The sequence below is a fragment of the Bombina bombina genome, chromosome 1 (genome assembly GCF_027579735.1).
Source record: "Bombina bombina isolate aBomBom1 chromosome 1, aBomBom1.pri, whole genome shotgun sequence".
In the NCBI taxonomy this organism is placed as follows: domain Eukaryota; kingdom Metazoa; phylum Chordata; class Amphibia; order Anura; family Bombinatoridae; genus Bombina; species Bombina bombina.
In genome coordinates, this window is record NC_069499.1 from 855,084,933 (window position 1) to 855,111,744 (window position 26,812).

At 43.0% G+C, this 26,812-nt stretch overlaps 1 protein-coding gene across 10 annotated transcripts in view; it reads right to left on the reverse strand.

Annotated features, from left to right (window-relative positions):
• Positions 1 to 26,812, reverse strand: part of CHD9 (chromodomain helicase DNA binding protein 9) — a 648,673-nt gene that overhangs the window by 129,528 nt on the left and 492,333 nt on the right. For all 10 annotated transcript variants that reach the window (XM_053699504.1, XM_053699510.1, XM_053699505.1 and 7 more), the window contains 2 exons: positions 18,494 to 18,583; positions 17,755 to 17,858 (listed from right to left, as the gene is read on the reverse strand). In XM_053699504.1, the coding sequence (XP_053555479.1) occupies positions 17,755 to 17,858; positions 18,494 to 18,583 (194 nt within the window). The remainder of the gene's footprint in view (positions 1 to 17,754; positions 17,859 to 18,493; positions 18,584 to 26,812) is intronic.

A 26,812-nucleotide genomic window follows, 5' to 3' on the forward strand; every position in this document is an offset into this window, starting at 1 on the left:
TCCATGCACTGAGCTATGGAAGGAAGAGGAACGGAATGAAGTATCCGACAAGAGTCTAGAAGCTTTGTTTTTCTGGCCTCTGTCAGAAATATCCTCATTTCTAAGGAGTCTATTATTGTTCCCAAGAAGGGAACCCTTGTTGACGGAGATAGAGAACTCTTTTCCACGTTCACTTTCCATCCGTGAGATCTGAGAAAGGCCAGGACGATGTCCGTGTGAGCCTTTGCTTGAGGAAGGGACGACGCTTGAATCAGAATGTCGTCCAAGTAAGGTACTACAGCAATGCCCCTTGGTCTTAGCACAGCTAGAAGGGACCCTAGTACCTTTGTGAAAATCCTTGGAGCAGTGGCTAATCCGAAAGGAAGCGCCACGAACTGGTAATGCTTGTCCAGGAATGCGAACCTTAGGAACCGATGATGTTCCTTGTGGATAGGAATATGTAGATACGCATCCTTTAAATCCACCGTGGTCATGAATTGACCTTCCTGGATGGAAGGAAGAATAGTTCGAATGGTTTCCATCTTGAACGATGGAACCTTGAGAAACTTGTTTAAGATCTTGAGATCTAAGATTGGTCTGAACGTTCCCTCTTTTTTGGGAACTATGAACAGATTGGAGTAGAACCCCATCCCTTGTTCTCTTTGCATTGGTCTCCAAGCTGGCTTGGCTTGAGAAGTATTACCCTCTTGCTTAGAGGACGTAGCACCTCGGGCTGGTCCGTTTCTACGAAAGGGACGAAAATTAGGTTTATTTTTTGCCTTGAAAGGCCGATCCTGAGGAAGGGCGTGGCCCTTACCCCCAGTGATATCAGAGATAATCTCTTTCAAGTCAGGGCCAAACAGCGTTTTCCCCTTGAAAGGAATGTTAAGTAGCTTGTTCTTGGAAGACGCATCAGCCGACCAAGATTTCAACCAAAGCGCTCTGCGCGCCACAATAGCAAACCCAGAATTCTTAGCCGCTAACCTAGCCAATTGCAAAGTGGCGTCTAGGGTGAAAGAATTAGCCAATTTGAGAGCATTGATTCTGTCCATAATCTCCTCATAAGGAGGGGAATCACTATCGACCGCCTTTATCAGCTCATCGAACCAGAAACATGCGGCTGTAGCGACAGGGACAATGCATGCAATTGGTTGTAGAAGGTAACCCTGCTGAACAAACATCTTTTTAAGCAAACCTTCTAATTTTTTATCCATAGGATCTTTGAAAGCACAACTATCCTCTATGGGTATAGTGGTGCGTTTGTTTAAAGTGGAAACCGCTCCCTCGACCTTGGGGACTGTCTGCCATAAGTCCTTTCTGGGGTCGACCAAAGGAAACAATTTTTTAAATATGGGGGGAGGGACGAAAGGAATACCGGGCCTTTCCCATTCTTTATTAACAATGTCCGCCACCCGCTTGGGTATAGGAAAAGCTTCTGGGAGCCCCGGCACCTCTAGGAACTTGTCCATTTTACATAGTTTCTCTGGGATGACCAACTTGTCACAATCATCCAGAGTGGATAATACCTCCTTAAGCAGAATGCGGAGATGTTCCAACTTAAATTTAAATGCAATCACATCAGGTTCAGCCTGTTGAGAAATGTTCCCTGAATCAGTAATTTCTCCCTCAGACAAAACCTCCCTGGCCCCATCAGACTGGGTTAGGGGCCCTTCAGATATATTAGTATCAGCGTTGCCATGCTCTTCAGTATCTAAAACAGAGCAGCCGCGCTTACGCTGACAAGTGTTCATTTGGGCTAAAATGTTTTTGACAGAATTATCCATTACAGCCGTTAATTGTTGCATAGTAAGGAGTATTGGCGCGCTAGATGTACTAGGGGCCTCCTGAGTGGGCAAGACTCGTGTAGACGAAGGAGGGAATGATGCAGTACCATGCTTACTCCCCTCACTTGAGGAATCATCTTGGGCATCATTGTCATTATCACATAAATCACATTTATTTAAATGAATAGGAATTCTGGCTTCCCCACATTCAGAACACAGTCTATCTGGTAGTTCAGACATGTTAAACAGGCATAAACTTGATAACAAAGTACAAAAAACGTTTTGAAATAAAACCGTTACTGTCACTTTAAATTTTAAACTGAACACACTTTATTACTGCAATTGCGAAAAAACATGAAGGAATTGTGCAAAATTCACCAAATTTTCACCACAGTGTCTTAAAGCCTTAAAAGTATTGCACACCAAATTTGGAAGCTTTAACCCTTAAAATAACGGAACCGGAGCCGTTTTAAACTTTAACCCCTTTACAGTCCCTGGTATCTGCTTTGCTGAGACTCAACCAAGCCCAAAGGGGAATACGATACCAAATGACGCCTTCAGAAAGTCTTTTCTAAGTATCAGAGCTCCTCACACATGCGACTGCATGCCATGCCTCTCAAAAACAAGTGCGCCACACCGGCGCGAAAATGAGGCTCTGCTTATGCTTTGGGAAAGCCCCTAAGGAATAAGGTGTCTAATACAGTGCCTGCCGATATTCTTATATCAAAATACCCAGATAAAATGATTCCTCAAGGCTAAATATGTGTTAATAATGAATCGATTTAGCCCAGAAAAGTCTACAGTCTTAATAAGCCCTTGTGAAGCCCTTATTTACGATCGTAATAAACATGGCTTACCGGATCCCATAGGGAAAATGACAGCTTCCAGCATTACATCGTCTTGTTAGAATGTGTCATACCTCAAGCAGCAAGAGACTGCATACTGTTCCCCCAACTGAAGTTAATTGCTCTCAACAGTCCTGTGTGGAACAGCCATGGATTTTAGTTACGGTTGCTAAAATCATTTTCCTCATACAAACAGAAATCTTCATCTCTTTTCTGTTTCTGAGTAAATAGTACATACCAGCACTATTTCAAAATAACAAACTCTTGATTGAATAATAAAAACTACAGTTAAACACTAAAAAACTCTAAGCCATCTCCGTGGAGATGTTGCCTGTACAACGGCAAAGAGAATGACTGGGGTAGGCGGAGCCTAGGAGGGATCATGTGACCAGCTTTGCTGGGCTCTTTGCCATTTCCTGTTGGGGAGGAGAATATCCCACAAGTAAGGATGACGCCGTGGACCGGACACACCTATGTTGGAGAAATTAACCCTATTCTTGAGTGTGTTTGTTCATCTTCAGTCATACAGGATGAACTAAAAAAGAACAGCTGAAACACACTTAATACTGTCTCTTTAAATGTTAAAAGAGCGTTTTATTTCTGACGTACAGAAACATCCAATAACCATATAAAGACGGCTGTAACTAGACGTTGCTATGTACATTAAAAGCAAAGTCTCTGCAAAGAACCTCAGATCACTGTTTGGTAGGTTTAGACTGTCTAGCTGGTGGGGAATCTAGCACACCTGAAGTAAACTTATCCCAAAGTTTAAAGAGTTATAGTTAGTTGTAGTCGGTGGCGCAAAACAAGTTGCTATTCCCAATGTGTCTTACTGTAAATATGTGTGATAATATGTGGGCTCAATATATGTTAATGTTTTGATGAGTCCTAATTTTATATTCTCTTTTGGAAAAAAAAACTATTTAAGAAATAAATATGATCCTTTATTTGATTATGGTAAATTTACCCAATAATAGTGATGCTAAAAGTACAGTAAACAAAAATTATTACAATTCCTTCAAAGTTTAAAAAACATAATTTATGCTTACCTGATAAATTTATTTCTCTTGTAGTCTGTTCAGTCCGCGGGTCATCCATTACTTATGGGATATATTCTCCTTCCCAACAGGAAGTTGCAAGAGGATCACCCAAGCAGAGCTGCTATATAGCTCCTCCCCTCACATGTCATATCCAGTCATTCGACCGAAACAAGATGAGAAAGGAGAAACTATAGGGTGCAGTGGTGACTGGAGTTATAATTTAAAATTTAGAACCTGCCTCAAAAAAAAGACAGGGCGGGCCGTGGACTGAACACACTACAAGAGAAATAAATTTATCAGGTAAGCATAAATTATGTTTTCTCTTGTTAAGTGTGTTCAGTCCACGGGTCATCCATTACTTATGGGATACCAATACCAAAGCTAAAGTACACGGATGATGGGAGGGACAAGGCAGGAACATTACACAGAAGGAACCACTGCCTGTAGAACCTTTCTCCCAAAAACAGCCTCCGAAGAAGCAAAAGTGTCAAATTTGGAAAATTTGGAAAAAGTATGAAGTGAAGACCAAGTTGCAGCCTTACAAATCTGTTCAACAGAGGCCTCATTCTTAAAGGCCCAGGTGGAAGCCACAGCTCTAGTGGAATGAGCTGTAATTCTTTCAGGTGGCTGCTGTTCAGCAGTCTCATAGGCTAAACGTATTATGCTACGAAGCCAAAAAGAGAGAGAGGTAGCCGAAGCCTTTTGACCTCTCCTCTGTCCAGAGTAAACGACAAACAGAGAAGTTTGCCGAAAATCTTTAGTTGCCTGTAAGTAGAACTTCAGGGCACGGACCACGTCTAGATTATGCAAAAGACGTTCCTTCTTTGAAGAAGGATTAGGACATAATGATGGAACAACAATCTCTTGATTGATATTCCTGTTAGAAACAACCTTAGGTAAAAACCCAGGTTTAATACGCAAGACTACCTTGTCTGAATGAAAGATCAGATAAGGAGAATCACAATGTAAGGCAGATAACTCAGAGACTCTTCGAGCCGAGGAAATAGCCATCAAAAACAGAACTTTCCAAGATAAAAGCTTAATATCAATGGAATGAAGGGGTTCAAACGGAACACCCTGAAGAACTTTAAGAACCAAGTTTAAGCTCCACGGAGGAGCAACAATCTTAAACACAGGCTTAATCCTGGCCAAAGCCTGACAAAAAGCCTGGACGTCTGGATTCTCTGCCAGACGCTTGTGTAAAAGAATAGACAGAGCAGAAATCTGTCCCTTTAGCGAACTAGCGAATAAACCCTTTTCTAAACCCTCTTGTAGAAAAGACAATATCCTAGGAATCTTAACCTTACTCCATGAGTAACTCTTGGATTCACACCAATGTAAATATTTACGCCATATCTTATGGTAAATTTTTCTGGTCACAGGTTTCCGAGCCTGTATTAATGTATCAATAACCGACTCCGAGAAACCACGCTTCGATAGAATCAAGCGTTCAACCTCCACGCAGTCAGCCTCAGAGAAATTAGATTTGGATGGTTGAAAGGACCCTGAATTAGAAGGTCCTGCCTCAGAGGCAGAGACCATGGTGGACAGGACGACATGTCCACTAGGTCTGCATACCAGGTCCTGCGTGGCCACGCAGGCGCTATCAGAATCACCGATGCTCTCTCCTGTTTGATCTTGGCAATCAGTCGAGGCAGTAGCGGAAAAGGTGGAAACACATAAGCCATGTTGAAAACCCAAGGGGCTGCTAGTGCATCTATCAGCACCGCTCCCGGGTCCCTGGACCTGGATCCGTAGCAGGGAAGCTTGGCATTCTGGCGAGATGCCATGAGATCCAGTTCCGGTTTGCCCCAACGAAGAATTAGTTGAGCAAATATCTCCGGATGAAGTTCCCACTCCCCCGGATGAAAAGTCTGGCGACTTAGAAAGTCCGCCTCCCAGTTCTCCATGCCTGGGATGTAGATCGCTGACAGGTGGCAAGAGTGAGACTCTGCCCAGCGAATTATCCTTGAGACTTCTAACATCGCTAGGGAACTCCTGGTTCCTCCTTGATGATTGATGTAAGCTACAGTCGTGATGTTGTCCGACTGAAACCTGATGAACCTCAGTGTTGCTAACTGAGGCCAAGCTAGGAGAGCATTGAATATTGCTCTTAATTCCAGAATGTTTATTGGAAGGAGTTTCTCCTCCTGAGTCCACGATCCCTGAGCCTTTAGGGAGTTCCAGACTGCGCCACAGCCTAGTAAGCTGGCATCTGTTGTTGCAATCGTCCAATCTGGTCTGCGAAAGGTCATTCCTTTGGACAGATGAACCCGAGACAACCACCAGAGAAGAGAATCCCTGGTCTCCTGGTCCAGATACAGTAAAGGGGACAGATCTGAGTAATCCCCATTCCACTGACTTAGCATGCATAATTGCAGCGGTCTGAGATGCAGGCGCGCAAATGGCATTATGTCCATTGCCGCGACCATTAAGCCGATTACTTCCATGCACTGAGCTACTGATGGGCTTGGAATGGAATGAAGGACACGGCAAGCATTTAGAATTTTTGATAACCTGGACTCCGTCAGGTAAATCTTCATCTCTACAGAATCGATAAGAGTCCCTAGGAAGGGGACCCTTGTGAGTGGAAACAGAGAACTCTTTTCCATGTTCACTTTCCACCCATGCGACCTCAGAAATGCTAGAACTATCTCTGTATGAGACTTTGCATTTTGAAAACTTGACGCTTGTATCAGAATGTCGTCTAGGTACGGAGCCACCGCAATGCCTCGCGGTCTTAGTACCGCCAGAAGCGAACCCAGAATCTTTGTAAAAATTCTCTGAGCCGTAGCTAACCCGAAGGGAAGAGCTACAAACTGGTAATGCCTGTCTAGAAAGGCAAACCTTAGGTACCGATAATGATCTTTGTGAATCGGTATGTGAAGGTAGGCATCCTTTAAATCCACTGTGGTCATATATTGACCCTCTTGGATCATGGGTAGGATGGTCCGAATGGTTTCCATCTTGAACGATGGAACCCTTAGGAATTTGTTTAAGATTTTTAAGTCTAAGATTGGTCTGAAGGTTCCCTCTTTTTTGGGAACCACAAACAGATTTGAGTAAAACCCTTGCCCTTGTTCCGTTCGCGGAACTGGGTGGATCACTCCCATCACTAAGAGGCCTTGTACACATTGTAGAAATGCCTCTTTCTTTACTAGGTTTGTTGATAACCTTGAGAGATGAAACCTCCCTTGTGGAGGAGAAGTTTTGAAATCCAGAAGGTATCCTGTACATCACTTGCCCAAGCCTGGGCAAAGAGAGAAAGTCTGCCCCCCACTAGATCCGTCTCCGGAAAGGGGGCCCTGTCTTCATGCTGTCTTAGGGGCGGAAGTAGGCTTTCTGGCCTGCTTGCCCTTGTTCCATGACTGGTTGCCTTTCCAACCTTGTCTGTAACGAGCAGTAGGTCCTTCCTGTTTTGGAGCGGAGGAAGTTGATGCTGCTCCTGCCTTGAAATTACGAAAGGCACGAAAATTAGACTGTTTGGCCTTTGATTTGGCCCTGTCCTGAGGAAGGGAGTGACCCTTACCTCCAGTAATGTCAGCAATAATTTCCTTCAAGCCGGGCCCGAATAAGGTCTGCCCTTTGAAAGGAATATTCAATAGTTTAGATTTAGAAGTTACATCTGCTGACCAGGATTTAAGCCATAGCGCTCTGCGCGCCTGTATGGCGAATCCGGAATTCTTAGCCGTAAGTTTGGTTAAATGCACTACGGCATCCGAAACAAACGCATTAGCTAGCTTAAGCGTTCTAAGCTTGCTCAAAGTCTCATCCAATGGTGCTGTGCGAATCGCCTCTTCCAGAGACTCAAACCAGAATGCCGCTGCAGCAGTGACAGGCGCAATGCATGCAAGAGGCTGTAATATAAAGCCTTGTTGAACAAACATTTTCTTAAGGTAACCCTCTAATTTTTTATCCATTGGATCTGAGAAAGCACAACTATCCTCCACCGGGATAGTGGTACGCTTGGCTAAAGTAGATACTGCTCCCTCCACCTTAGGGACCGTCTGCCATAAGTCTCGTGTGGCGGCGTTTATAGGGAACATTTTTCTAAATATCGGAGGAGGGGAAAAGGGCACACCAGGTTTATCCCACTCCTTGCTAATAATTTCAGTAAGCCTTTTTGGTATAGGAAAAACGTCAGTACACACCGGTACCGCATAGTATTTATCCAGCCTACATAATTTCTCTGGGATTGCCACCGTGTCACAATCATTCAGAGCAGCTAACACCTCCCCTAGCAACACGCGGAGGTTCTCAAGCTTAAATTTAAAATTTGAAATTTCTGAATCCGGTCTCCCCGAATCAGAACCGTCACCCACAGAATGAAGCTCTCCGTCCTCATGTTCTGCAAATTGTGACGCAGTATCAGACATGGCTCTCGTGTCATCGGTGCGCTCTGTCCTTAACCCAGAGCTATCGCGCTTGCATATTGTATAATACTTCTTTCATAACATTAGCCATATCATGTAAAGTGATTTGTAAGTGCCTTGATGTACTTGGCGCCTCAATCTCACGCATCTCCCGAGCGGGAGACGAAGGTACTGACACGTGAGGAGAGTTAGATGGCATAACTTCCCCCTCGTTGTCTGGTGATAATTTCTTTATCGGTACAGATTGACTTTTATTCAAAGTAATATCAATACAATTGGTACACATATTTCTATTGGGCTCCACATCGGCTTTTGAACATAATGAACAAGCAGATTCCTCTGTATCAGACATGTTTAAACAGACTAGCAATGAAGCTAGCAAGCTTGGAAATTACTTTCAATAAGTTTACAAGCAATATAAAAAACGCTGCAGCGCTTTTAAAAAAAACACAGTTGAATTAACAAAGAACTAATTCAGTTATAGTCAACAAATCTTAATGGTAAATGTAATAATTAGCACCCATTAGCAAAAGGATGATTAACCCCTCAATACCCAAAACGGATATCAAATTAAAATTTAACGCTTTTATCACAGTCAAACACACTGTCACAGGTCTGCTGTGACTGATTACCTCCCTCAAAAACGAATTTTGGAGACCCCTGAGCTCTCTAGAGACGTCCTGGATCAAGGAGGAAGAAACAGGAAGACTGTGCTAGAATTTTAACTGCGCAACAAGGCGCTAAAAAAAAAAAAATCCCTCCCACTCATATTACAACAGTGGGAGACCTGATATAACGTTTTCTATGCAGAAAAATACGTTAGCCATGTGGAAAAAAATCATGCCCAAAAAGGATTTATCACCAAAGTACCTCACAAAACGAATAACATGCCAGTAAACGTTTTAAAAACAAACTTTTTCAAAGTCATGCAAAGTTATCACTAAGCCTGCTACCAGTCGCTTCTATTGCAGATAAGGCTTAAGCATTATTTCAGTATTAACAGTATTTTTTCAGTCAAATTCTAGTCCCTAGAAAATAACTCAACTGCGCATACATTTATCAGCCTGATACCAGTCGCTACTACTGCATTTAAGGCTGTACTTACATCATGTGGGTAACAGCAGTGTTTTCTTAGTCAATTCCATTCCCAGAAAATATTGTACTGCACATACCTCATTTGCGGGGAACCCCACATGCTATTCCCATTTTCTGAAGTTACCCCACTCCTCAGAATGTCGAGAACAGCCAGTGGATCTTAGTTACGCCTGCTAAGATCATAGAAAACCACAGGCAGATTCTTCTTCCAATTACTGCTTGAGATAGAAAAAACATAATTTATGCTTACCTGATAAATTCCTTTCTTCTGTTGTGCGATCAGTCCACGGGTCATCATTACTTCTGGGATATAACTCCTCCCCAACAGGAAATGCAAGAGGATTCACCCAGCAGAGCTGATATAGCTCCTCCCCTCTACGTCAGTCCCAGTCATTCGACCAAGAATCAACGAGAAAGGAGTAACCAAGGGTGAAGTGGTGACTGGAGTATAATTTAAAAAATATTTACCTGCCTTAAAAAACAGGGCGGGCCGTGGACTGATCGCACAACAGAAGAAAGGAATTTATCAGGTAAGCATAAATTATGTTTTCTTCTGTTATGTGCGATCAGTCCACGGGTCATCATTACTTCTGGGATACCAATACCAAAGCAAAAGTACACGGATGACGGGAGGGATAGGCAGGCTCATTATATAGAAGGAACCACTGCCTGAAGAACCTTTCTCCCAAAAATAGCCTCCGAAGAAGCAAAAGTGTCAAATTTGTAAAATTTGGAAAAAGTATGAAGCGAAGACCAAGTTGCAGCCTTGCAAATCTGTTCAACAGAGGCCTCATTCTTAAAGGCCCAAGTGGAAGCTACAGCTCTAGTGGAGTGAGCTGTAATTCTTTCAGGAGGCTGCTGTCCAGCAGTCTCATAGGCTAAACGTATTATGCTACGAAGCCAGAAAGAGAGAGAGGTAGCAGAAGCTTTTTGACCTCTCCTCTGTCCAGAATAAACGACAAACAAGGAAGAAGTTTGGCGAAAATTTTTAGTTGCCTGCAAGTAGAACTTGAGGGCACGAACTACATCCAGATTGTGTAGAAGACGTTCCTTCTTTGAAGAAGGATTTGGACACAAGGATGGAACAACAATCTCTTGATTGATATTCCTGTTAGTAACTACCTTAGGTAAGAACCCAGGTTTAGTACGCAGAACTACCTTGTCTGAGTGAAAGATCAGATAAGGAGAATCACAATGTAGGGCTGATAACTCAGAGACTCTTCGAGCCGAGGAAATAGCCATTAAAAATAGAACTTTCCACGATAACAATTTTATATCAATGGAATGAAGGGGTTCAAATGGAACACCTTGTAAAACGTTAAGAACTAAGTTTAAACTCCATGGCGGAGCAACGGCTTTAAACACAGGCTTGATCCTAGCTAAAGCTTGACAAAAAGCCTGGACGTCTGGATTTTCTGACAGACGCCTGTGCAACAAGATGGACAGAGCTGAAATCTGTCCCTTTAATGAACTAGCCGATAAACCCTTTTCTAGACCTTCTTGTAGAAAGGACAATATCCTAGGGATCCTAACCTTACTCCAGGAGTAACGTTTGGATTCGCACCAGTATAGGTATTTGCGCCATATTTTATGGTAAATCTTTCTGGTAACAGGCTTCCTAGCCTGGATCAGGGTATCAATAACCGACTCAGAAAAACCACGCTTTGATAAAATCAAGCGTTCAATTTCCAAGCAGTCAGTTTCAGAGAAGTTAGATTTTGATGTTTGAATGGACCCTGTATCAGAAGGTCCTGTCTCAGAGGTAGAGACCAAGGCGGACAGGATGACATGTCCACTAGATCTGCATACCAAGTCCTGCGTGGCCATGCAGGCGCTATTAGAATCACAGATGCTCTCTCTTGTTTGATTTTCGCAATCAATCGAGGAAGCAGCGGGAAGGGTGGAAACACATAAGCCATCCCGAATTTCCAAGGTGCTGTCAAAGCATCTATCAGAACCGCTTCCGGATCCCTGGATCTGGACCCGTAGTGAGGAAGTTTGGCGTTCTGGCGAGACGCCATGAGATCTATCTCTGGTTTGCCCCAACGTCGAAGTATTTGGGCAAAAATCTCCGGATGAAGTTCCCACTCTCCCGGATGAAAAGTCTGGCGACTCAAGAAATCCGCCTCCCAGTTCTCCACTCCCGGGATGTGGATTGCTGACAGGTGGCAAGAGTGAGACTCTGCCCAGCGAATTATCTTTGATACTTCCATCATTGCTAGGGAGCTTCTTGTCCCTCCCTGATGGTTGATGTAAGCTACAGTCGTGATATTGTCCGACTGAAACCTGATGAACCCCTGAGTTGTTAATTGGGGCCAAGCTAGAAGGGCATTGAGAACTGCCCTCAATTCCAGAATGTTTATTGGAAGGAGACTCTCCTCCTGATTCCATAATCCCTGAGTCTTCAGAGAATTCCAGACAGCGCCCCAACCTAGTAGGCTGGCGTCTGTTGTTACGATTGTCCAGTCTGGCCTGCTGAATGGCATCCCCCTGGACAGGTGTGGCCGATAAAGCCACCATAGAAGAGAATTTCTGGTCTCTTGATTCAGATTCAGGGTAGGGGACAAATCTGAGTAATCCCCATTCCACTGACTTAGCATGCACAATTGCAGCGGTCTGAGGTGTAGGCGTGCAAAAGGTACTATGTCCATTGCCGCTACCATTAAGCCGATCACCTCCATGCATTGAGCCACTGACGGGTGTTGAATGGAATGAAGGACACGGCATGCATCCTGAAGCCTTGTTAACCTGTCTTCTGTCAGGTAAATCTTCATTTCTACAGAATCTATAAGAGTCCCCAAGAATGGAACTCTTGTGAGAGGAAAAAGAGAACTTTTCTTTTCGTTCACTTTCCATCCATGCGACCTTAGAAATGCCAGAACTAACTCTGTATGAGACTTGGCAGTTTGAAAGCTTGAAGCTTGTATTAGAATGTCGTCTAGGTACGGAGCTACCGAAATCCCTCGCGGTCTTAGTACCGCCAGAAGGGCGCCCAGAACCTTTGTGAAGATTCTTGGGGCCGTAGCCAATCCGAATGGAAGAGCTACAAACTGGTAGTGCCTGTCTAGGAAGGCAAACCGTAGATACCGTTGATGATCTTTGTGAATCGGTATGTGAAGGTAAGCATCTTTTAAATCCACTGTGGTCATGTACTGACCCTTTTGGATCATAGGTAAGATTGTCCGAATAGTTTCCATTTTGAACGATGGAACTCTTAGGAATTTGTTTAGAATCTTTAAATCTAAGATTGGCCTGAAAGTTCCCTCTTTTTTGGGAACCACAAACAGGTTTGAGTAGAACCCTTGTCCTTGTTCCGACCGCGGAACTGGATGGATCACTCCCATTAATAACAGATCTTGTACACAGCGTAGAAACGCTTCTTTCTTTATCTGGTTTGTTGACAACCTTGACAGATGAAATCTCCCTTTTGGAGGAGATAATTTGAAGTCTAGAAGGTATCCCTGAGATATGATCTCCAGCGCCCAGGGATCCTGAACATCTCTTGCCCAGGCCTGAGCGAAGAGAGAAAGTCTGCCCCCCACTAGATCCGGTCCCGGATCGGGGGCTCTCGGTTCATGCTGTCTTTGGGGCAGCAGCAGGTTTCCTGGTCTGTTTGCCCTTATTCCAGGACTGGTTAGGTTTCCAGCCTTGTCTGTAACGAGCAACAGCTCCTTCCTGTTTTGGTGCAGTGGAGGTTGACGCTGCTCCAGGTTTGAAATTCCGAAAGGAACGAAAATTAGACTGTCTAGCCTTAGCTTTGGCTTTGTCTTGAGGTAGGGCGTGGCCCTTACCTCCTGTAATGTCAGCGATAATTTCTTTCAACCCGGGCCCAAATAAAGACTGCCCCTTGAAAGGTATATTAAGTAATTTAGACTTAGAAGTAACATCAGCTGACCAGGATTTTAGCCACAGTGCTCTACGTGCCTGTATGGCGAATCCAGAGTTCTTAGCCGTAAGTTTAGTTAAATGTACTACGGCCTCCGAAATGAATGAATTGGCTAGTTTAAGGACTCTAAGCCTGTCCATAATGTCGTCTAGCGTAGACGAACTAAGGTTCTCTTCCAGAGACTCAATCCAAAATGCTGCCGCAGCCGTAATCGGCGCGATACATGCAAGGGGTTGCAATATAAAACCTTGTTGAACAAACATTTTCTTAAGGTAACCCTCTAATTTTTTATCCATTGGATCTGAAAAAGCACAGCTATCCTCCACCGGGATAGTGGTACGCTTAGCTAAAGTAGAAACTGCTCCCTCCACCTTAGGGACCGTTTGCCATAAGTCCCGAGTAGTGGCGTCTATTGGAAACATCTTTCTAAATATTGGAGGGGGTGAGAACGGCACACCGGGTCTATCCCACTCCTTAGTAACAATTTCAGTTAATCTCTTAGGTATAGGAAAAACGTCAGTACTCGCCGGTACCGCAAAGTATTTATCCAACCTACACATTTTCTCTGGTATTGCAACGGTGTTACAATCATTGAGAGCTGCTAAGACCTCCCCTAGTAATGCACGGAGGTTCTCCAATTTAAATTTAAAATTTGAAATATCTGAATCCAATCTGTTTGGATCAGAACCGTCACCCACAGAATGAAGCTCTCCGTCCTCATGCTCTGCAAGCTGTGACGCAGTATCAGACATGGCCCTAGTATTGTCAGCGCACTCTGTTCTCACCCCAGAGTGATCACGCTTGCCTCTTAGTTCTGGTAATTTAGACAAAACTTCAGTCATAACAGTAGCCATATCATGTAATGTTATCTGTAATGGCCGCCCAGATGTATTAGGCGCCATAATATCACTCACCTCCCGGGCGGGAGATGCAGGTACTGCCGCGTGAGGCGAGTTAGTCGGCATAACTCTTCCCTCGCAGTTTGGTGAAATTTGTTCACATTGTACAAATTGACTTTTATTTAAAGTAGCATCAATACAGTTAGTACATAAATTTCTATTGGGCTCCACCTTGGCATTGGAACAAATGACACAGATATTCTCTGAGTCAGACATGTTTAACACACTAGCAATAACTTGCAACCTGGTTATAATCTTTTTTAGCAAAAACGTACTGTGCCTCAAAGAGGTACTTTAACGATTAAATGACAGTTGAGATAATGAACTGAAACAGTTATAGCATCAAGTTTAAAATAACACAACTTTTAGCAAAGGTTTGTTCCCATTAGTAAATAACTAAATTTGACATAAAAAATTATAGAGTAACGTTTTTATTCACAGTCAATAAAAATTCTCACAGCTCTGCTGAGAGAATGTACCTCCCTTCAAAGAAGTTTGAAGACCCCTGAGATCTGTCAGTGAACCGGATCATGCAGGAAATATAATAGTAGCTGACTGGAATTTTTTGATGCGTAGCAAAAGAGCGCCAAAACGGCCCCTCCCTCTCACACACAGCAGTGAGGAGAAACGAAACTGTCACAATTTAAAGCAGACAACTGCCAAGTGGAAAATAATGCCCAAACATTTATTTACTCAGTACCTCAGCAATGTAAACGATTCTACATTCCAGCAAAAACGTTTAACATGACAATATTTATTAAAAGGATTAGTGACCTTTAACAGAGTAGTTCCGGTGAAAAACCATTCCCAGAATACTGAAGTGTATACATACATGTCATTATAACGGTATAGCAGGATTTTTTCATCAATTCCATTCAGAAAATAAAAACTGCTACATACCTCAATGCAGATTCATCTGCCCGCTGTCCCCTGATCTGAAGCCTTTACCTCCCTCAGATGGCCGAGAACAGCAATATGATCTTAACTACTCCGGTTAAAATCATAGTAATAAACTCTGGTAGATTCTTCTTCAAACTCTGCCAGAGAAGTAATAACACGCTCCGGTGCTATTGTAAAATAACAAACTTTTGATTGAAGTCATAAAAACTAAGTATAATCACCATAGTCCTCTCACACATCCTATCTAGTCGTTGGGTGCAAGAGAATGACTGGGACTGACGTAGAGGGGAGGAGCTATATCAGCTCTGCTGGGTGAATCCTCTTGCATTTCCTGTTGGGGAGGAGTTATATCCCAGAAGTAATGATGACCCGTGGACTGATCGCACATAACAGAAGAAACAGCACACTCCGGTGCCATTTAAAATAACAAACTTTTGATTGAAGAATAATTAAGTAAAAACTCCAACTCCTCTCGCGACCTCCTTCTTTGTTGAGGGTTGCAAGAGAATGACTGGATATGACATGTGAGGGGAGGAGCTATATAGCAGCTCTGCTTGGGTGATCCTCTTGCAACTTCCTGTTGGGAAGGAGAATATATCCCATAAGTAATGGATGACCCGTGGACTGAACACACTTAACAAGAGAAAATGTCACAACGGTGTCTCTATGTATAAAAATGTACATAATATATAAAAAATAAAATAAATTAAAATAATATCGTTGAAATCTTACAATTTATACAGATAAGCCCACCTAATAAGAGGAAACCAAAGCGGCATTTATTTAACCGCCAGCAGCTCATATAGAACTGCCACCAGCTTGATCTTGAAACTTAATCTAAACACTGGCATAGCGGCGTTTATTTAACCGCAATTATCTCACAAAAGTGATATCAAACAGATACACTTCAAGGTACTAATTTGTATACTTATATCACAGTGTGATAAAATTTGCACTAACATACCTCTACATCTGATATATAAATACCTAAGATAAGATCTCAATTGCATAGCTGAACTTGAAACAAAGTATCCTATATGAACTACACAGCAACTATTGTTTTATCCACTATAAAATTGTATTTACAAACATTCTGTTAGAAATTACAACTTGTGATAAACCTAAAACTGTATAAATTGTAAGATTTCAACGATATTATTTTAATTTATTTTTTATATATTATGTACATTTTTATACATAGAGACACCGGTGTCATTTTTTAAACTTTGAAGGAATTGTAATAATTTTTGTTTACTGTACTTTTAGCATCATTATTATTGGGTAAATTTACCATAATCAAATAAAGGATCATATTTATTTCTTAAATAGTTTCGACATCCATTTTTTTCCAAAAGAGAATATAAAATTAGGACTCATCAAAACATTAACATATATTGAGCCCACATATTATCACACATATTTACAGTAAGACACATTGGGAATAGCAACTTGTTTTGCGCCACCTACTACAACTAACCTCAGATCACTGCCTGTGGGTCCTAAATTAATTTGGACACTGTAATAATTAAATTGTGGCAGGAATTGACTGGTGTCACCATACTCTTAACAGCCACCACTTTAGAAGGAGCATGTTAGTACAGGAAAATATGGTATTGTCTCGTCTCTTTAAATTTTAAAAGAGAACATTTTTCCTGTGAATTAACTGTAGAAAAATATTAACAGTAGCAGGTCCAATCTATGAGATGGGAGGCAGAATGTCTTGCCAAAATCCGTACTCTTGAACCACAGGACCCCCATACTATGGCAAAACCGTAAATAAGCTCGCCAGGCAGTAAGTTAAAATTCATTTTACCCCCTCAGTAGGAAACCGCTAAGGAATCACACTATGCAGTAAACCGTAACAGGAAAAACATAGTGCTACAGTCCAAATATGCTTATAACAACTGAAAGCATATCTCATTGGACCTAACATAAACTGAGCCACATAGAAAGGGAAACAGGGCGCGTTTTCTAAGGACCACCACACATGGATGGTGACATCTTTAAATATTACAAGCAACTTCACATGGCATGCGCTCCTGTCCCGTTCCAAATCATTAAGAAATGAATGGAACAAAACAACAGGAGCGTTACTGGACTTTCACATTGCAAAAGCCACCTTATTTATGTGAATGTTTAACACATTAGTTAAAAGTACAACGTAGTAGCTACTGCAAGTTCTATTGTACTTCCGTGTAACACAGTGCTAACAGCACCTTCTGAGTCGTAATTATCACTAAGTATAAAACTCTATGCACCAATTCTATAATGGAGGCTTAGAGCGTAGAAGTGACGTGGCTCCGCCCCTTGTGGGCATAACGGACTCCGTCTCCCAGCATCCCAAAATAGACCATGCCCAGAGACATACCCTAACAGCCTAGAAAGGCGCCAAAGAAACTCCACCCCTCGTGGGCGTGACAGACCTCCAACTCATGGCACCTTGATTGATTGTGCCAAGAGCCAAACAACAAGGACCCCAAAAATGGCACAAATCAGACTCACAGAGCTCAAACTCCCGGTTACCATTAGGATCCAATAGATCAGGCACCGGGAGATATACTAAATGTAAGTCTGAATCAAGTCTGCTACCGGACGTCAGGTAGCACAATCACTGCACACACAAATAAAGATAGTCCCCTTCCTGACAATATATGTTATGTCTAGACCACCGGGAGGAGCTATTTATACAGCTTTGCTGTGGTGCTCTTTGCCTCCTCCTGCTGACCAGGAGGCGTTATCCCAAAAGGATGAAATCCGTGGACTCGTCGTATCTTGTAAAAGAAAACCTGACAAACCTAAAATATTTGATATTCTCAGAAAGAAGTCCTGTGTGTATCAACTGAGAAATATGATTAAAAGTTGAAATCAAATACCACAAGTGCTCATGAATACAGTGTTTATCATGATATAAAGTAGCAATAATCTTATGTTTGAGGCCTCCTTGTATACTCACCATGCTTAAATACTCCTATAAGAAGAGATTTGTCTGCCTCTGCATCCCACCATCTTACAGGCAACTCTGAGTGGTCAGGCTCAGGAACCCACATATCAATTTCACTGAAAGACAATAATTAGTAATGCTTTATGCGCTTTTGTAACGATCCTGATTGGATTAGAAGGAAACATATTTTTATGCACTTTATCTTAACACTTAGAGTGATGGTAAACTTTACATGTTTTAAAATCAGGTCCATAATCTAAGCAATATTTCAGATGGACTCTTCAGATTACTTCTAATATAGATGCGCTGTAACTAATTTTTTAATCTAGCCGTGCCATTCTAAATACTGTGTGCTCCAGCCGCCCACTTCATGACTCTTTTTTTGGTCAACAGTTTGAACTGTTTTCCAATTGGCACTCTAGCTACAACAATAAAATAAAACATTGTGCGAGTGCCGTACGGATAGAGCGCAGATTGGAGAACAGTTAAAAACCATTAGCTCACATAAAAAAAAAAAAAGGTTTTGAAATGGGCGGCCAAAGCATGAGGTATTAGCATGGGACGGCTAAATTTAAAAGGAAGTTACAGAGCACATTCATTAGAAGTGATCAGTTAAACGTGAAGTTTACCATCACTTTAAGGATTGTTAATTCAAGTAGAATGCTGTAAAGTAAAATAAAAAAGACAAAACACATGTATTTCAACAATCAGTTGTGGCATTACAATTGTCTATCTCTGTCATATAAATTACCTGCAATCCACATTATCAATAACTTTCTGGCAGTGGCTGCCAATCACCTCCTGTTTAAGATAGTACAACATCCGGACCCTGAGCAGCACCCTACAAGAAAGATGATAGAAGGACATAAATTGTGGCAATAGTAGATCAGGCATGAAATACAGAACCATAAAAGACATACTAGTTACTTTTAGACACCAATCAGTAATTGCTAACCAGTTGTTGAATCAAAAATGGGCCGGTTCCTAAGCTTACAATTTTGATTTCTCAAATAAAGATACCAAGAGAATGAATAAAAAAAAAAAATGCTTAACATTGCTGCTAATTTTGACTCGACTGTACCTTTAATGCTAGAGTGAGGAGCTAACACAAACAGAAAAAGGAACAGACCTACACAAATGCATTACAAACCCTAACCAAAGCTGGAACTAATACAATGGAATAAAAGGAGAGAGCCTATAGGTCACAGATCCAGCATTTCATTGGTTAGGTAAATGTTAAATCAACATGTTCATAACATCTTTGCCCTTAGAGAGAATTTAAAAAACTGCAGATTTGTTTGTGGCCTTTTAAAATCATCTTAACACTCAATGTTTATCAGAGTAAACATAAGAACATAAATATCTAATATGATGACGAACTGCAGAATAAATATCACTTTAACACATTTGAAGAAGAAAACATAATTTATGTTTACCTGGAAAGAGTCCACAGCTGCATTCATTACTTTTGGAAATTAAGAACATGGCCACCAGGAGGAGGAAAAGACACCCCAGCCAAAGGCTTAAATACTCCTCCCACTCCCCTCAACCCCCAGTCATTCTGCAGAGGAACAAGGAACAGTAGAAGAAATATCAGGGTGAAAGGTTGCCAGAAGAATAAAATAAGGACGCCCCACAGAAAAAGTACAGGTGGAGAGCTGTGGACTCTTTCCATCAGAAGAAAAGGAAATTATCAGGTAAGCATAATTAATGTTTTTCTTCTTAAATGGAAAGAGTCCACGCTGCATTCATTACTTTTGGGAAAACAATACCCAAGCTATAGAGGACAATGAATGCCAAGATGGGAGGGTACAATAGGCGGCCCATTCTGAGGGCACCAAGCCTGGAACCACTGCCCATAAAAACCCCAGCTTCGTCCGAAGCCGAGAAAACTTTGAAAGGAAAAGCCAAGAGGACACTGACCCGCAGGTAGTTCCAAGCCTAGCTAGAGACCACCAAGCAGACTCATTTGAGCCAGCAGGCCTCCAGGAGACACAGTCTCCCAACAGTCGGTCCCTCGCCACTCACTAAAGAAGGGAACACCAGCCTAAATTCCCAAAGGGATAGGGCCAGGAAGAACCGAAAGAAAAAACCAAAAGGTAACAAAATCCATAAAAAGAAACCGCCAAGAGCGAGCCCAGCTCACAAGGCCCAAATGGGTCCCGACCGACAAGGGGAGACTACGCCTAGACCAGGAGAAACCGGAGGTATAGGACCGGGCGTAGTAACAGAGAACCTTCGAGCAAGAGCACCAAAAGACAACAGAACACGGAGTCCTCACATCGTCCAAGCTAAGAATACTGAAGAATTCCGCTACAAAAAAACATAATTTATGCTTACCTGATAAATTCCTTTCTTCTGTTGTGTGATCAGTCCACGGGTCATCATTACTTCTGGGATATTATCTGCTCCCCTACAGGAAGTGCAAGAGGATTCACCCAGCAGAGTTGCTATATAGCTCCTCCCCTCTACGTCACCTCCAGTCATTCGACCAAAGACCAACGAGAAAGGAGAAGCCAAGGGTGTAGTGGTGACTGAATTATAATTTAAAAAATATGTACCTGCCTTAAAAAACAGGGCGGGCCGTGGACTGATCACACAACAGAAGAAAGGAATTTATCAGGTAAGCATAAATTATGTTTTCTTCTGTTATGTGTGATCAGTCCACGGGTCATCATTACTTCTGGGATACCAATACCAAAGCAAAAGTACACGGATGACGGGAGGGATAGGCAGGCTCATTATACAGAAGGAACCACTGCCTGAAGAACCTTTCTCCCAAAAATAGCCTCCGAAGAAGCAAAAGTGTCAAATTTGTAAAATTTGGAAAAAGTATGAAGCGAAGACCAAGTTGCAGCCTTGCAAATCTGTTCAACAGAGGCCTCATTCTTAAAGGCCCAAGTGGAAGCCACAGCTCTAGTGGAATGAGCTGTAATTCTTTCAGGAGGCTGCTGTCCAGCAGTCTCATAGGCTAAACGTATTATGCTACGAAGCCAAAAGAGAGAGAGGTAGCAGAAGCTTTTTGACCTCTCCTCTGTCCAGAATAAACGACAAACAGGGAAGAAGTTTGGCGAAAATCTTTAGTTGCCTGCAAGTAGAACTTGAGGGCACGAACTACATCCAGATTGTGTAGAAGACGTTCCTTCTTTGAAGAAGGATTTGGACACAAGGAGGGAACAACAATCTCTTGATTGATATTCCTGTTAGAGACAACCTTAGGTAAGAACCCAGGTTTAGTACGCAGAACTACCTTGTCTGAGTGAAAGATCAGATAAGGAGAATCACAATGTAGGGCTGATAACTCAGAGACTCTTCGAGCCGAGGAAATAGCCATTAAAAATAGAACTTTCCAAGATAACAATCTTATATCAATGGAATGAAGGGGTTCAAACGGAACACCCTGTAAAACGTTAAGAACTAAGTTTAAACTCCATGGCGGAGCAACAGTTTTAAACACAGGCTTGATCCTAGCTAAAGCCTGACAAAAGGCCTGGATGTCTGAATTTTCTGACAGACGCCTGTGTAACAAGATGGACAGAGCTGAGATCTGTCCCTTTAATGAGCTAGCCGATAAACCCTTTTCTAAACCTTCTTGTAGAAAAGACAATATCCTAGGAATCCTAACCTTACTCCAGGAGTAACCTTTGGATTCGCACCAGTATAGGTATTTACGCCATATTTTATGGTAAATCTTTCTGGTAACAGGCTTCCTAGCCTGTATCAGGGTATCAATAACCGACTCAGAAAACCCACGTTTTGATAAAATCAAGTGTTCAATTTCCAAGCAGTCAGCTTCAGAGAAGTTAGACTTTGATGTTTGAATGGACCCTGAATCAGAAGGTCCTGTCTTAGAGGTAGAGACCACGGCGGACAGGATGACATGTCCACTAGATCTGCATACCAAGTCCTGCGCGGCCATGCAGGCGCTATTAGAATCACTGATGCTCTCTCCTGTTTGATTTTGGCAATCAATCGAGGAAGCAGCGGGAAGGGTGGAAACACATAAGCCATCCTGAAGTTCCAAGGTGCTGTCAAAGCATCTATCAGAACCGCTCCCGGATCCCTGGATCTGGATCCGTAGCGAGGAAGTTTGGCGTTCTGGCGAGACGCCATGAGATCTATCTCTGGTTTGCCCCAACGTCGAAGTATTTGGGCAAAGACCTCCGGATGAAGTTCCCACTCCCCCGGATGAAGAGTCTGGCGACTCAAGAAATCCGCCTCCCAGTTCTCCACTCCCGGGATGTGGATTGCTGACAGGTGGCAAGAGTGAGACTCTGCCCAGCGAATTATCTTTGATACTTCTATCATTGCTAGGGAGCTTCTTGTCCCTCCCTGATGGTTGATGTAAGCTACAGTCGTGATGTTGTCCGACTGAAACCTGATGAACCCCCGAGTCTTTAACTGGGGCCAAGCTAGAAGGGCATTGAGAACTGCTCTCAATTCCAGAATGTTTATTGGCAGGAGACTTTCCTCCTGACTCCATTGTCCCTGAGCCTTCAGAGAATTCCAGACAGCGCCCCAACCTAGAAGGCTGGCGTCTGTTGTTACAATTGTCCAGTCCGGCCTGCTGAAAGGCATCCCCCTGGACAGATGTGGCCGAGAAAGCCACCATAGAAGAGAGTTTCTGGTCTCTTGATCCAGATTCAGAGTGGGGGACAAATCTGAGTAATCCCCATTCCACTGACTCAGCATGCACAATTGCAGCGGTCTGAGATGTAGGCGTGCAAAGGGTACTATGTCCATTGCTGCTACCATTAAGCCGATCACCTCCATGCATTGAGCTACTGACGGGAGTTGAATGGAATGAAGGACACGGCATGCATTTAGAAGCTTTGTTAATCTGTCTTCTGTCAGATAAATCTTCATTTCTACAGAATCTATAAGAGTCCCCAAGAATGGAACCCTTGTGAGAGGCAAGAGAGAACTCTTCTTTTCGTTCACTTTCCATCCATGCGACCTTAGAAATGCCAGAACTAACTCTGTATGAGACTTGGCAGTTTGAAAGCTTGAAGCTTGTATCAGAATGTCGTCTAGGTACGGAGCTACCGAAATTCCTCGCGGTCTCAGAACCGCTAGAAGGGCACCCAGAACCTTTGTGAAAATTCTTGGAGCCGTAGCCAATCCGAATGGAAGGGCTACAAACTGGTAATGCCTGTCTAAGAAGGCAAACCTTAGATATCGGTAATGATCTTTGTGAATCGGTATGTGAAGGTAAGCATCCTTTAAATCCACTGTGGTCATGTACTGACCCTTTTGGATCATGGGTAAGATTGTCCGAATAGTTTCCATTTTGAACGATGGAACTCTTAGGAATTTGTTTAGGATCTTTAAGTCCAAGATTGGCCTGAAAGTTCCCTCTTTTTTGGGAACCACAAACAGGTTTGAGTAAAACCCTTGTCCTTGTTCCGACCGCGGAACCGGATGGATCACTCCCATTAATAATAGATCTTGTACACAGCGTAGAAACGCGTCTTTCTTTATTTGGTTTGTTGACAACCTTGACAGATGAAATCTCCCTCGTGGGGGAGATAATTTGAAGTCTAGAAGGTATCCCTGAGATATGATCTCTAGCGCCCAGGGATCCTGGACATCTCTTGCCCAAGCCTGGGCGAAGAGAGAGAGTCTGCCCCCCACTAGATCCGGTCCCGGATCGGGGGCCCTCGGTTCATGCTGTCTTAGGGGCAGCAGCAGGTTTTCTGGCCTGCTTGCCCTTATTCCAGGACTGGTTAGGTTTCCAGCCTTGTCTGTAACGAGCAACAGCTCCTTCCTGTTTTGGTGCAGTGGAAGTTGATGCTGCACCTGCTTTGAAATTCCGAAAGGGACGAAAATTAGACTGTCTAGCCTTAGCTTTGGCTTTGTCTTGAGGTAGAGCGTGGCCCTTACCTCCTGTAATGTCAGCGATAATTTCTTTCAAACCGGGCCCAAATAAAGTTTGCCCCTTGAAAGGTATATTAAGTAATTTGGACTTAGAAGTTACATCAGCCGACCAGGATTTTAGCCACAGCGCCCTACGTGCCTGAATGGCGAATCCTGAATTCTTAGCCGTAAGTTTGGTTAAATGTACTACGGCCTCCGAAATGAATGAATTAGCTAGTTTAAGGACTCTAAGCCTGTCCGTAATGTCGTCCAGCGTAGCGGAACTAAGGTTCTCTTCCAGAGACTCAATCCAAAATGCTGCCGCAGCCGTAATCGGCGCGATGCATGCAAGGGGTTGCAATATAAAACCTTGTTGAACAAACATTTTCTTAAGGTAACCCTCTAATTTTTTATCCATAGGATCTGAAAAAGCACAGCTATCCTCCACCGGGATAGTGGTGCGCTTAGCTAAAGTAGAAACTGCTCCCTCCACCTTAGGGACCGTTTGCCATAAGTCCCGTGTGGTGGCGTCTATTGGAAACATCTTTCTAAATATTGGAGGGGGTGAGAACGGCACACCGGGTCTATCCCACTCCTTAGTAACAATTTCAGTTAATCTCTTAGGTATAGGAAAAACGTCAGTACTCGCCGGTACCGCAAAGTATTTATCCAACCTACACATTTTCTCTGGTATTGCAACAGTGTTACAATCGTTAAGAGCCGCTAAGACCTCCCCTAGTAATACACGGAGGTTTTCCAATTTAAATTTAAAATTTGAAATATCTGAATCCAATCTGCTTGGATCAGAACCGTCACCTACAGAATGAAGCTCTCCGTCCTCATGCTCTGCAAGCTGTGACGCAGTATCAGACATGGCCCTAGAATTATCAGCGCACTCTGTTCTCACCCCAGAGTGATCACGCTTGCCTCTTAGTTCTGGTAACTTAGCCAAAACTTCAGTCATAACAGTAGCCATATCTTGTAATGTTATCTGTAATGGCTGCCCAGATGTACTAGGCGCCATAATATCACGCACCTCCCGGGCGGGAGACGCAGGTACTGACACGTGAGGCGAGTTAGACGGCATAACTCTCCCCTCGCTGTTTGGTGAAATTTGTTCAATTTGTACAGATTGGCTTTTATTTAAAGTAGCATCAATACAGTTAGTACATAAATTTCTATTGGGCTCCACCTTGGCATTGGAACAAATGACACAGGTATCTTCCTCTGAATCAGACATGTTTAACACACTAGCAATAAACATGCAACTTGGTTACAATCTTATTTAACAAAAACGTACTGTGCCTCAAAGAAGCACTAAACGATTAAATGACAGTTGAAATAATGAACTGAAAAACAGTTATAGCATCACTCTTTAAAAACAACACAACTTGTTAGCAAAGGTTTGTTCCCATTAGTAAAGCAACACTAATTAAATTTTAAACATAAAAATCACAGAGCAACGTTTTAAAACACAGTCACTACATAAATCTCACAGCTCTGCTGAGAGAATCTACCTCCCTTCAAAGAAGTTTGAAGACCCCTGAGTTCTGTTAGAGATGAACCGGATCATGCAGAAAATACAAGTGTAACTGACTGGAAATTTTTTGATGCGTAGCAAAGAGCGCCAAAAACGGCCCCTCCCCCTCACACACAGCAGTGAGAGAGAAACGAAACTGTCATAATCAAAACAAGCAAACTGCCAAGTGGAAAAATAATGCCCAAATATTTATTCACTCAGTACCTCAGAAATGCAAACGATTCTACATTCCAGCAAAAACGTTTAACATGAATTAAATACCTATTAAAAGGTTTAATGTACTTTTACAGAGTAATTCCGGTGAAATACCATCCCCAGAATACTGAAGTGTAGAGTATACATACATGTCATTATAACGGTATAGCAGGATTTTCTCATCAATTCCATTCAGAAAATAAAAACTGCTACATACCTCAATGCAGATTCAACTGCCCGCTGTCCCCTGATCTGAAGCTTTTACCTCCCTCAGATGGCCGAGAAACAGCAATATGATCTTAACTACTCCGGTTAAAATCATAAGAAAAACTCTGGTAGATTCTTCTTCAAACTCTGCCAGAGAAGTAATAACACGCTCCGGTGCTATTGTAAAATAACAAACTTTTGATTGAAGTTATAAAAACTAAGTATAATCACCATAGTCCTCTCACACCTCCTATCTAGTCTTTGGGTGCAAGAGAATGACTGGAGGTGACGTAGAGGGGAGGAGCTATATAGCAACTCTGCTGGGTGAATCCTCTTGCACTTCCTGTAGGGGAGCAGATAATATCCCAGAAGTAATGATGACCCGTGGACTGATCACACATAACAGAAGAAAAGCGTGTAACGAACCCAGATGAAAACCCTGAGTCAAGAACATGCCGCCATCATAAAGATGACACAGAGAATACTTGCTGAGAAGTAAAAAACAGCCAGCAAAAGAACAGATTGCAAAAGACAGCTCCTAGACAGAGGGCCCACTTTAGGCAATCCAGGCCGCCAGACCTACCCACAGGTCTTCCAAAGAAAAGGGGGAAGCCCATATTCCACGATGCCACCCAAGAGAGAGAGGCGATACCCAGAACCCGAGGTGGAGCAATCCTAGATCCACAGCCTGTAAGCCTATGGAACTAGCTACAATGCCCACCTAGATTCTGGAGAAGACAACGTCTCCCAGAACCCACTCCCACCCGGGGCAGCCCCAGCAACGGCAGGTTTGAACAGGGGAACAGAAGAACCCCGAAACCAGCTCGAAAGACGAGCGGAGGAATGGCCACAGACATTTCAACAGAGCACGGGTACAACCCGACTCCTTAGAACAGGCGACAGGACCGTAGACCCAAAGGATCTAGCAAAAAGGTCCAACCAGTCTCGACACCACAGAGCCAGCAAGACTCCATATGGAACGTAACACCCCAGAGAGAATATCCCTCTCTGATAGGGAAACTCACAGTTCCCATCTTCTGAATCCAGGAAAAGCCCTAAGAAAGGACCACATCTCCATAAAAAGGAGAATAAGCTCTCACCCAAGAAGGGGAAAAGACTAAAACGCACCACCTTCCACAAGGCACGAAGCCACAGGCTAAAGGAGAGATCAACCCCTAACGCAGAAGCCCTGTTGGAAGGAGTTCCCAAAAAACTAGCCTGCTAACATGCAATCATTGTGCAAGAGTAGCAGTAGGGACACTGCAAGACCTT